Genomic DNA, 12,641 nt, shown 5'->3' with positions numbered 1-12,641 from the left:
CCCTGACGGCGGCGTGTATTACTTATTGTATCCTTTGTTACTTTGGGCCCAGCTCTCTGCAGGTCATAAACTACCCCCCACCCCTTCCCCCGTGTTGTTGAGGGATTTTTTTCCTCTCACCGTTCTTGTGATCATTTTGACCCCATGGGGTGAGATCTTGCACGGGGCCTCAGATCGAGCGAGCTTATCAGTAGTCTTGTATGTCTTCCATTTTGTAATGATAGCTCCTACGCTTGATTTCTTCACACCAAGCTGCTAAACTTTTGCAGATGTAGTCTTCCCAGCCTGGTGCAGGTCTACTATTTTGTTTCTGGTGTCTTTTAACAGATCTTTGGTCTTGCTGAAGAGTGTGACTTAGGTTGTGGCCAGGCTTTTTGTATATTGATACTACACAACACTGAATTGTCTACCCGGTGAGCACAAAGATCTTGCTAGTACACGCAGTGCACTAATAAGATGTCGTCTAAATCCTCAGGTCGCTTTGTGTACGGAGACGGTTTATCAGGAGGAGATCTGGGCTGCGAACGCAGGGTTACATAAGCGTCCCTCTGTAACATGAACGTGGTGGAACTGCAGCACTAGCCACACCAGAATTGCATCACTATGCTGCGCCGACAACTCAGAGTCAAAGACATTTTCCACAGGAAAAAAAAAATACTTTATTAATACACTTATAATGCATGTATATCAACATTTATAGACAAAATATGTACAAACAGCAATCATCTTTCACGTAGGTCCCAAAATATAAAATCTCAAGTACCCCTCTCTATTAGAAAACTAGTCCTCTGGTAAAACGTTTACATTCACTTCCCTTCCCCTCACTCGCCACCTTCTGGGATTCATATGAATTTGAGAATAAACATCTGAGAGTTCTCAGCTTTTCACGAGTAAAAAGGCAACAGCAAGAACAAACACCAGGTTTGACTTGAGCACAAACAGATGTTGAGACCAGGTCCAGCACTGTGCTACAGTATGTACACACTCAGAGTATGCCACACTCAACGCTCCTTTCTTCCAGCTCTGTGGACAAGAGTGCACCAACAGGTATCAAAAATAGAAATGTACAAGAAGTTTATCCACAATAATTACATTAAAAACCACGTCAACTGTGGATGAATGACTTCGCATTCAGGGCGGTCATCACGGTGTCAAAGACTTTTTAAGCGATAATGGTGGCGGCGGCGGTGACGGACGATAGGCAACAAACTTTGGGTGAACTCGCTCAACATTTGGTGTGAGAGTTTTCGAGTACAAAAAAAAAAAAATGGCATGTCTCTAGCACAAAAGCTACAAGTGAAATTGCGCTAGTGTTCTCAGCGTTTTTGACTCGGAACAGCAGCGTCTGAAACGTCTTTCTTTACATTCAACCAAGTGTGTGTGTGTGTGTGTGTGTGTGTGTGTGTGTGTGAATAGGGCAGGTCCATTTGCACTTAACATTCAAACATTTTCGTCATCCGTACGTGGATGGACGACAGCATTTCTCCGCCTGTCTCTCGTCTTCTTGTTTGACACTTGAACTCCAGGATGAGAAGCAAAGTCGAGATATGACGCGATGGACTACGGGACGGCTCGATCGTGTTCTCCCTCCTAATGAGTCAACTCAGTGATTGTGTTCTCTTTAGTCTTTGGTTTCCAGGTTGAGGGGGGGTACCTGTTTTAGTGCCTGTAGGAGAGCCGGGGAGTCCATGGGCGTCTGAGTAATGGCCGGAGCTGGGGAGCCTCCCCTGGGAGACATCACCATCTGCGGCGGTCTCTCGGCGGTGGCGGAGCCGGCCATGCCGGGGTACAGCATGGGCACGGCGCCCGGGTACCAGCACTTCTCCAGCATAGGCAGGTAGGTGGCGGCAGAGGGAGGAATGAGGTAGAAGGGCATGCAGAGAGGGTGCGGGGGCGGAGGCGGATGGTTGGGGGAGACGCTCATGTAGCTACCGTAACCGCTGGAAGAGGACGAGGCTGAGGATTCTCCACCCGAGAGCATCTCGTCCTCAGACGACTCGGCTCGGGCCCGTTTGTGCCTCGGCTCGTCATCTTCCCGCTTGACGCCGGAGTTCTGCCTCTCCGCCGTGCTCCGCTTCATCGGCTTGCCCTCCTGGCTGTAGTAGTCGGGATGCCTCTGCGGGCCGCCGCACTCGATTTTCTCCAGCTCTCCTCCGTAGCCGCTATCTGTATCAGTATCACTGCCGCTCTGCTCGCCGCTGGGCGGAGGGTGCGCCCGCTGGATGACCGGCACCCTCCCGTAGCCCTCGCTGGGCTTAGGGGGTAAGCTGGTGGTGGTGGTCTCCTTGTGGGTTTGGCGCTGGCTGTATGTGGGGATTTCCTCGGGCGGGGGGCTAAGAGGAGAGAGGGGTCGCTTTGGACTTTGGAGCACGTCGGCGGCCAACTTGTGAAGGTGATTGATGACGTGGGATGGCGCGAAGTCGCCGTCGCTCTCACGACTGGCCAGATACTGAAGAATCTCTTTGGCGCACATGTGGAAACCAGATCGGAACATCTCCTCGGACTTCTCTTGGGTGACAATGGGTTGGTCTATAGACACAGCAAGAAGCCATGTTTTGTTATACATTCTCCAAACGGACATTCATTTCGACCAGTTGAGTGAAGTACGGTTCGTAATCCACTAACAGCAAAGATTCCCTGAATTAAATAATGTTACAATGGTTTCAATATTCCATTTTCCATTATTTATTATCAGTGTTCAGACGGCAGCATTTCTCTAGCTTTGGCTGTTCAGAGCCGCAAATGTAGAGGTTTTGTTTATTTCTGTCAACGATAACTATTAATTTTCCAAACTGTCAGGTTCGGTTCACCCGACTGCTAAAGCTATGAGCGACTTACCTGTCGCTACTGCTGTGTGCTTCCTGTGATATGTACAAAACGTTGCAGTCTAATTGTTTTGCTCTTTGTTTTTGCTCTTTTAAACTTTCCCATATATATGGGTGGCTTGAATAAATGTTAAATATAATTTTTTAGGGATAAGCCCTTGAATTGGATTAACATGGGGACCTACTATGCTAGGATTTTAATGTTGCTCTTAAGAGCTAGGTGATTTTTTATTTTTTATTTATTTTTTTTTTTAGTGGAGGGGTGGGGTACCGTAGTAAAAAGTTGGAGAACCGCTGCTCTAAGATGTTTCAAAAGTGTGCCACACTTTAACAGACATTATTATAACGTTTTAACCAGAATAAAAAATACTGAAGTACACAAGAAGCTTCCCCCACTTTTAGGAACTATTATTATTATTAATAGCAGCAGCAGCAAAACTGCATTTGGAAAATCTAAAACCAATCTGATATTTGAGTGCTGTCTATTTTTCCAATTACTTGATTGATTCGGAGAAGTCACATGGTTCCACTACAATAAGGTGTAGATTTACCCCTACAGTCACCACTTTGATTAATTTTAGTGGGGGGAAAAAAATCCTTGCACATTTACATATTAATGCAAATATGATCGAATATTTCTGCATATTTACTGGCTAGTTCAAATGGATTCCAATGAGTCTTACTTACCGATATGCATGCCACTCTGCAGGGCAAGGATTTTCTGCTGCTGCTGCTCCATGAGAGTGCTGAGGGTCTTCACATGCTTGAGTGTGAGTTCCAAAACCACAGCCTTCTCCAAATGGCCCAAAGTCTGCAGGAAACACCCCCGACACACCACTATTGTCAGCACATTCTTGTAAACATGTTTCATATTAGGTGATTTGCCCCAGCCGGAGTTTAAAAAGAATGTTTCTTCTTCTTTTTTTTTTTTTGTGCGCCTAATACAACGAAAGCAGACACGGGGTGTCCGGCAAATGTAATTGCGATACCGGCCCACTAGATGGCGCGTTAACTGAATGAATCATATTAAAGAAAAGATAGAGGGGAGGGAAAAAAAAAAAACTTACCGTAAGTTTTAGGTGCTCCGGCAACAAATCTTTCAACTGAGCAATGCACTCGTTTATCCGATCCCGTCTCTTTTTCTCGATGAGTCTGTGAGGCAGCTTGTAGGTCTCCTGGGGCAAGAAAACGTCACAAAAGTCAGCGGCTTGTTCCTCCTCTCTGAAGGTTTACGGGCAGTTATGTCAGAGCAAGAATTAGGTCAAGCCTTTATAGCACTACAGTACACGACTGTCGCCAGGACAGTTTCTCCCACGCCCTTCAAAGTAACGCTGCACAGTTATTTCTTTACAATTAAAAAAAAAAAAAAAAGTTACCTTGCTCTCCTCTCCCCTCTTCATCCCTCGCCTGGGTTTATACGCGTACATGGGGAAATCCATGCTGCAAAAACATTTATTTATAGACACGCGCTTACAAGTTTTTTGGCAGTTAAAACAAAAATAAAAACTTACCTGTGCATATCTGCTAGATCAGTCTTGGTCAGAGGAGAAGGTTGCGCGCTTGGGATTCGCTCCATTTTCCTGACGCTTTTTTTTTTTTTTGGTTGTCACTAAAGTGCGTAAAAAATGTTCAACCAATTTGACATTAAAAAAAAAAAAACCCTAATAATAGGAAAAGTTAGGCGGCAAGTTTCCTCGACAAAAATCCCGTCAAGTCAGACATTCAAAGGTGGCAATTTCCCAACCCCCCCGCCCCCCGAGCGTTGCGATGGGTCTCGGCGGCTCATCCACGCGTGTGGGTAGCAGAAGGGAGTCGGGGCCGACGGGTCCACGCGAGAAGTAAACTCGGTCCGCGAGTCCGCTCAGCCTGACCCAGCTATGTCACATGAGGCTCACGTGTCGAGCGGCGCTGTCTTCTCCGCACAGGCCCCGCCCAGCCGCCACGGAGAAGGCGCTTCAGTGAGCGTGAGGCGCCTGACGTCACCGGCGGGGCGGAGCCAAGCCGATCCCGTGTACCACCACGCTGAAGTGGAGCGAAACAAGGCAGGGGCGACGACGACCCAAACGTGCAGCGAACCCGTGCGCGGTCCACATTTTGTGACGGATTTGGACACGGTAGTCACATAGAAATAATTCCTTGACAGGAAAAGCAACACACACACACAAAAAAAAAAACAAACAAAAAAAAAAAAAATATATATATATATATATATATATTTTTTTTTTTAAATAACTGCGGTTTAGAACTGCGGTAGAAAGTGACTACTCGTTGAAGTCCCAACTCCCCCTCTTCCCCTTTAACGCACCATTATCTGATCACAATCATCATGATAAAAAAATAAATTGGAAGCCCTCACACCTCCCGCGCAGACACGTGCAGCCGTGCGTGGATGAGTGAGTTTGTGTTGTCATGGTCGGTGCGTGCGTGCGTGCCGCCTGTCACGTTGGTCTCCTCATGGTGTACCCAGAGCCTGCTGAGCCGGCTGAGCACATTCAGCATCGGCACACGGCGGCACCTGCCTTCAGGCCCCAGCCTGCCCCAGCCCAGCCCTCCGAAAAAGCAGGTGGCCGTTATGATCAAGCATGTGCACACGGATGAAAAGGTCTGACATAGGCAGGGATTATTATACAACACGCATTAAATTGTTGACACGTTTGAGCGACCCTTCGGTAGCCACTATGCACCATTGCGTCATGAACTATATCGTACTGACCAAAACAAAAGCTACATCTGCGCACTCCACGTACTGTATACCCAAAATTATCACATAATTATTAATACTACAAAGATAATAAAGCTTAGTTTTAAACAGTGTATTTCTGTGAATTACATTCTGGCTCAGATTTTTTTTTATAAACTCCATTATTAGAATCTTTCATAATAATGCTGGATTCCTAACCTTTCAGAAACAGTAATTTTGTATTAAACAGTCTCCAAAATACGAATATAAATCTACACAGTTGAAGCCAGAAGTTTACATAAAATGTGCAAAAACACATTGATTTTTTTACCTCACTTTCTGAAGTCAAAACAAACTAGACCTCTCATGTTTCAGTCTGGTCAGATCACCAAAATGATTTTAACATGTTAAATGCCACAATAATGAGTGGAATAATTTCTTAGAGCAGCGATTCACTGTTAGAGAATGTTATATTTTCTTTGAGGTCAAAACTTTACAGAAACAAAAAGTAGTCTTTAAAGAGCATGGTGAAGGTCAGAGGTAATGGCTTTGGGAGCTCCTGATACGTTAATAAATACTCTGCTTCTTTGTTTGAAATAATGGGAAAAATCAAGAGAAAATCGAACAATAAATCAGAGAGAGAATCTTGGTGCTCCACAAGTCTAGCTCATCCTTGGGTGCAATTTCCAGATGCTTGAAGGTGCCACGTTCATCTGTTCAAACAATTTCACACAAATACAAACATCCTGGGAATGTCATCACATCACTCAGGAAGGAGACTGGCTCTGCGTCCCAGAGATGGACGTGTTTTGGTCCGAAATGTGCAAATCAAGCCCAGAACAAAAGCTCAAGACCTTGTGAAGATGCTGGGTGAAGCTGGTAAGAAAGTGTCATTATTCATAGTGAAACAAGTCCGGCACTGACTGATCAGATCACTTTTATTACTCTCCATACGAGTGGCTGTCCCATGAAAATAAGAGCAAGAGCACAGCGCAGAATATGCAAAGACATGGAAAAAATAAAAGGCCCAGTGTGTCAGCAAAAGACTTATGGAATTTTCTGGCATATGCCGACATCGTTTGTGACAAATCCATGATAAGAACAAGCCCCTGCTGTCAAAAAACATGGCTACAAGTGCGCCACAGGTTGTTCCAAGTTCTACTGGTACAAATTTGTTTGAAAGAAACACATAACTCTATATGGAGAGAGAGAGAAGGGAAAAAAAAACAGCGTAGCACATCTGAAACCTTATCTTGAGTGTGTAGTACGGTGGAAGGGATATATCATGATCATATTTGGAACTTTTTTGTGTCTTGGGGCATGGACGCATTGTAAATACCGGCAAAAATAAACCCGACAGAGCAATTCATGTCAGACGTCCCAATAATATAGATGAAATCTGGAAAGAGGAATTGGTCCAAAATTCTGCCAGGCCTGATCTGCAACTCCAGGAAAGTCTTTTAGCTGAGGTTATTTTTGCCAAATGAGGCACAACCAGTTATTAAATACAAAGTTGAACAAACTGTTTACACCCCGCACTGACGTTTACATGTTGTGTTTAGTAAAAGCATGGTTACATAATTCTTTGTGTGGAAAATTGTGTCATATTTGTTTCAGATTTTTTTTTTTGCTATTTTTGTGACATGGTTGAAGATCAAATGAAATGTCACACACGCACCCAACTCTTATTTTTAATCAGTTTTTATTTGTGGTGGTTATGCAATCTGCCCAGGAAGCAACCACCAAAAGGCCATTCCGGGATCGACGAGGCTTTAAATTTCCTAGGATCAAAACGGCTGAGGTGATCTCGAGCTGTGCTTAACTCTACAGTCAAATGAGTAACTATTAAAATCTGTAAACATGCTTCATATTTTCCGATTTTCACACTCATTCCAAAAAAATTAGGATATCATGGCAATCAAATGTTTTTACATGCCTATTTATTTAAATAAACCCCATAGAATGTACAATACAGAAAGAAAAAGTTTTTGGTTAAGGAGCACTACAAATTATTTAGTGATACCCCCGGACTACATACACTCAGTCAATCTTTTGTGGCGTTATCAAAAAAAAAGTGTCCAAACAAAAATATGGGTGATACAGGTCAGTATTCAGGACTAAATTAATCAGAGGGGGTTAAATATTTATGTGCAAAGGATTATAGTAGATCAAAACCAAGATCACTACAATTTTCTTTCAGGGGGAGGGGGTGGGACTTGGTTCCTTCTTACTGCTCTATTATTAAGCACAGCGTGATAGAAAGTGAGGAAGTCACATGACTTACCAATATGCTCCAAGAGTGCTGCACTGTCAGGAATCTTATTAAAGTGCCCTGAAATGAGTTGCTTAACAAAACATTTGCATTTATAGCCATCGTTTGTGAAAATACAATATCAAATATAAAAGTAAATACCAAATCTCACAACCGGTTTTCCTATGCAGACGTTGCACATTGTGAAGTACTCTTATTGCTTTAGATTACCAAAATGTGTAAATGTGAATATGAAAACAAGCCTCGAAACTCACTCGACCTGAACTTGTAGGTGCAAAATGGAGGCTTAAAACCCCAACGCAAGGCCACATGAACGGAACCTGCCCTTAGCAACAATTGCCAGAACTTTGCCGTGGCTGTCAGCGTGGTACACTCCCAAAGACGTGAAGTGGAGTAAAGCCAAAATCTGGGTTTTCAACCGTTAAATCAACATGGCTGGCTTCCCAGGTCCTGAGGCACTTGGCGGACTCGTCAGTAACATGAACTCCGCAGACAATGAGTAACATACTCTGCTCATGCTTGCTTCACATTCGCACTGTACTGTAAAAGTGCCTGGTGAAGTAATACGATCATTACAAACTTGATCGTGTGAAACACAGGCTGGAAATTGGCATGTTTTGGAAATTCTTTTCGACAACAGTCCTGTACCAACGACCCTCAAGCTGGTTGTTGGGGGTTGATGTTCATGTGAGGTGGGTGACCAAGGAGACCAATTCTCTGCTTTTGCTTCCTTTGCTCTGTCATCTGCACAAAAAAAATGAAAGAAAAGCTTTTAAATACTGCATAGGTTATTGTGCCTCTGCACTACTGTGTTTTTTTTTTTTTTTTTAAATCACATTATCATGTAAAGACATTGAGGACAAAAATGTTGGCCCCTATCAGCCACAATGTTTCAGTTTTAGCCTTTCACTCTTGGCGTGCTCCAATACTACACAATCGGGGTTGTACAACTAAAGATTTTTTGTTGTCAACAATAATGAGGTGGAAGGCAAGTCAAACTCGATTGACAAATGTACAGGGTGTCCCAAACAATTTATACACACTGTAAATAATGATATTTGTAAATTCTTTTATGTCTTAAAAATTATTTGAATTATAATAAACAAGTTCACAATTATTTAAAGTGTGTATACATTTTTTTGGGACACCCTGTATTTCTTTAAAGGACAGTACAACCGTCTCTATTTTGCACCCCATACCTGTTTCAGGTCTATTTCGACAGACCGCGCAGAAACAAATAATAACAAATGAAAATACAGTACAACTCACGATTAAGGTAAATGTAGTTATTGTAATTAGTGGGAGATCTGTGCATGTCTTTCTCTTCAATGAGGTGAGCTGTCATTTTTTCTTTTCCCCTCACACTCCTGAGCTGAGCGTTTTTTTTCCCCCGCACTCCTAAGCATAGCATATTGTAAGATGTGACACTGCAGTCAGACTCATATACATTTTGCAATCGCCTGTTTTGCGGCATTTATTTCACTTGTACTTTTATCGTATTTGAGGAGGAACTTGCATATTTTGCGAATGACTGTACCAACGGTTTCATTTTTGGTCAAATATTTCCACATGCTTGTTGCAGTATGGCTGTATGCCTGTATGGCATACTGCGACAAGTCTTACGATGCAGTGTCATAAAGCGACAAGTGTCCTGGTGTTGCTTGATGCCTGTTGTGATATGAATATATTTTGGTGAAAATATTTGCACATGCTTGTAGTAGCATAGTTTGGCTGTATGCCGGACTGTGACAAGTGTTACAACAGTGTTGTAAAGCACAGAGGTGGTAGTAAAACACACATGTGCAAGTCAGAAGCATTCAGTCTTACGTCATAAACAAGTCTCAAGCAAGTTCCAAGTCATTGGGAAGAAACAAACCTCAAGCAAGTCATGTGGCGTTGCCACAAAATTTCAAGAAAGTCGAGTCAAGTCATGAGTCGCTTTAAAGTCCAGTCAATCTTGCTGCAATCACAATATATATTGGAGTGGAAATAAAATATTTGTCCTGTTGGGCTGTTAGGTCAAGCAGAAAGGAGAATCCGTATCCTTTTACAGTGGATTTTTTAAGTTGCCGCAGTGGTTTCTTAGTACAGTATTTTAATGGATATTTATTTAGAATCAGAGTCAATCGGTCAAACCGAACAAGGATTCTAGAGGGGAGTGAGAAAAAAAAGACAACAAAAGACAAAGGACCAACTAGAAACAAGCTGAAGAAAGTAAATCATGATATAGTGTACCAAGTACAGTGACAATATATTTCAGTCTTGTATGAGGCTGTGAGGGAAGGACAGGACAATATAGGACAGGATTGGCCAGGGCAAGGACGGGAGGGGAAGCATGCAGGACAAGGATCATGAACTCAGCTGTAGAACCGAAGTGGGGTGGTCTATGTGAGGGGATACCCAAGTAATTCGCATATTCATAATTTATGTGTTGCAATGAGTGAGTGGTCGCGATATTTGTTCAAGGTTCCACAGGTCAGGTACAGTACGTGTAATTCGGTAGGAATAATTTCTTTTTGTGACATAAAAATTGGTTGAGTGGATTTCCTTTGCGATTCTTCAGTGACTCGCAATTCTTTTTTGGTCCTACAGTCACTTCTCACACTTAAAATATAAAACCTGCATACAATGTACCCCAGCATACTTGTGGTTTAGCATTATTTTTTGGGTGGGAGGGTGTTTCTTTAGTTTTTTCCAATTTCTTCCCCTGAATGTATTTTTTTCTTCTTCTGTTATTTTTGGGGGCAACTCAACTCCCAAACCGGTTATTGGTTAGACCAGCTTATTCAAAAAACATTTTTCCCCTTTGCAATTATAATGAGCGTCAATGATCGGCGGAGGTTCACAATTCGACATCTGGCCCGATCCCTTTTCCCCCCTCGAACAACAGGGGTCATTGGGTGGTCTGCATGTCAATCATCAGAGGCAGCTTTTCCTGGAGGTACAGAAATCTCAAGCAAAAGGGCTTTTTCCCGTCACCGCTCCAAAACTATGGAATGACGTCCAAGTACACATTAGACCAAGCCCCGTCACTGTCTACTTTATTAAAACCAGCCTTAAAACCTATTTCAATCAGTGGTGTCAAACACAAAAAGAGACTTGAGCCATTTTTTTTTAGGTTTGTTTGATTTTTGCCTTTTTTTTTTTAATTAAAACAACAGTTGAACAGTCTCATGTTGGAGTCTTAATTTTTATGGATTTTTGTTCTTGAAAGGGTTCTATAAATAAAATTGGGTTGAGTTCCACCAAAAAGGTTGTTTTAATCATCTGCCTGCTGCCTACATGGCTATCATCATACATTATCCTCAGTGATTTCCAGAACGTAGTGAGTAAATGTTTATTTGTGGCTGAAAGGTTCAATGAAAAGAAGGCCTAGTAACACAATTTGAGCTTTTGGAATTATTATTTAGGACAATGCATTAAAGTTTAGTGTCACGCACAGGATAAATAGCAAATATGTTGAAGCTGCTTACTTGTGGATAAAAACGCAAGCTGATCTATACCTGCTCCTTGAGCTCTGTCAGTTGTCCGGATAGGTTGGCCACCAGCCTCATGGTCGACTCCAACTTCTCCTGAAGACTTCTGATTTCGTTCTGCTCACCCTCTGCATCACTGCTGACCAGAGACATTGCACGCATCCTTGGAAACCAGTCAAGGTTGTGCTCCTGTGCAAAATCAACAGTATTCCAGACTTTTTCCTTTTCTTTAAGAATAGTGGGCCACAAAATGGCTTTGACAGTCATTGGTTACTTCGTTAGGTACACACCTGTATAATAATAGAAGAAATCTAGTTGTTTAAAAAAAATCTGCATTTGCAGTACACAATTCAACACTGTTTGTCGCATGGTCAGAGAGGTATAGATTACATTTGATAAATCAGTTTCCTACAATTAACAGTGGTGGTTCTAGTACGGAGTGGTGTAAATATGCATTTCATTACACAGATTTTTTTTCCCCAATTCTGGCTTCATCATATGAACGTTGTGTTATCGTTGCCATCTTCAGATTTGTGTCATTAAATACAATTAAGTGTGTTTACATGATAAGATCAGAATTTAGAAAAAAAAATGTTGTGTGTGTGCTGGGAATTTGCGTGATCGACCGGCATTGTTATTGGACTCACAGTGTGAAACACCAGACACATCCAACTGTTATTATCTACGCAAGCAGCCACGACACACACGCGCACACAAAGAGTGACGGAAAAGTGGCCTGGTTTACAGAAACGGAGGAGCTGCGGCAGATTGTAGCAGACCGGAGGCCAAGTGGCCTCGCTATCAGCACTGCCAAAACTTTGTCTCAATGCTTTGAAGATAGCGAAGAAAAAAAAAAAGGTAACAATTACATTAGTGCATGCACACTGAGCAGACTACTTATTATTTACAATATAGACATATAGATAATTTTACTGAACCCGCTGCCGACCTTCACAGCATGTATCATCAAGACAGCCTTGGCAAACAACATAGCCCGTCCTACGTAGATTGTTTGAGAAAACTGATATGATTTATGGCAGTGTCTGCTCTTTAAGTTGCTTACCTTGATCATCTCAGCCACGTAGCTCTCAGGGCCCGTGTACTCGGTGGAATCTTTTACTTTCACCAACACGACGAAGAATAGGTAGTGCCACATGTTGTGCTCCTCTTTAATGTGCTCCTCAAATGTCACAGTCTTGTTGTCAAATTTGTCCCTCTCCAGGCCTGCACAGATGTTTCAATGAGAAACAGCCTTTGCCATAACGTCCCACAACCATCTCAGGTGCACTTTAATGGATTGATTGTTTGGGTAGAATTTATGTAGTACTTTGGAGTATTGTATTGATGGGCACACTTTCAAAAGGGCATGTCTTCTTTTAGTTGTAATA

At 42.6% G+C, this 12,641-nt stretch overlaps 2 protein-coding genes across 7 annotated transcripts in view; both read right to left on the bottom strand.

The window, feature by feature from the left end:
- Window positions 1–649: 649 nt before the first annotated feature.
- On the bottom strand, window positions 650–4,738 carry LOC133507980 (class E basic helix-loop-helix protein 40-like). The gene is made up of 5 exons (XM_061833623.1): window positions 4,337–4,738; window positions 4,202–4,265; window positions 3,893–4,000; window positions 3,513–3,636; window positions 650–2,529 (listed from the first exon to the last, which is right to left on the bottom strand). Exons 1-5 carry the CDS (start codon window positions 4,399–4,401, stop codon window positions 1,622–1,624), a joined length of 1,269 nt encoding a protein of 422 aa, XP_061689607.1. The 5' UTR covers window positions 4,402–4,738; the 3' UTR covers window positions 650–1,621.
- Window positions 4,739–7,428: 2,690 nt separating this feature from the next.
- itpr1a (inositol 1,4,5-trisphosphate receptor, type 1a) overlaps window positions 7,429–12,641 on the bottom strand; it is a 66,905-nt gene continuing 61,692 nt past the window's right edge. For all 6 annotated transcript variants that reach the window (XM_061831285.1, XM_061831286.1, XM_061831287.1 and 3 more), the window contains 3 exons: window positions 12,317–12,477; window positions 11,281–11,442; window positions 7,429–8,521 (listed from right to left, as the gene is read on the bottom strand). In XM_061831285.1, the coding sequence (XP_061687269.1) occupies window positions 8,435–8,521; window positions 11,281–11,442; window positions 12,317–12,477 (410 nt within the window). In that variant the 3' untranslated portion in view covers window positions 7,429–8,434. The remainder of the gene's footprint in view (window positions 8,522–11,280; window positions 11,443–12,316; window positions 12,478–12,641) is intronic.

This window comes from Syngnathoides biaculeatus, chromosome 10 (genome assembly GCF_019802595.1).
Source record: "Syngnathoides biaculeatus isolate LvHL_M chromosome 10, ASM1980259v1, whole genome shotgun sequence".
Classification (NCBI taxonomy): domain Eukaryota; kingdom Metazoa; phylum Chordata; class Actinopteri; order Syngnathiformes; family Syngnathidae; genus Syngnathoides; species Syngnathoides biaculeatus.
Note: the sequence above shows the minus strand (reverse complement) of the source record. Positions and strands in the feature narration are given on the sequence as shown.

Bases quoted from the DNA above. Each gene is read 5' to 3' on its own strand.
- LOC133507980 (XM_061833623.1), bottom strand. From the start codon at position 4,401: ATGGAGCGAATCCCAAGCGCGCAACCTTCTCCTCTGACCAAGACTGAT. The intron at 4,266-4,336 runs GTAAGTTTTTAT...ATGTTTTTGCAG, and splicing joins GATCTAGCAGATATGCACAG to CATGGATTTCCCCATGTACG. The intron at 4,001-4,201 runs GTAACTTTTTTT...TTCTTGCCCCAG, and splicing joins AGAGGGGAGAGGAGAGCAAG to GAGACCTACAAGCTGCCTCA.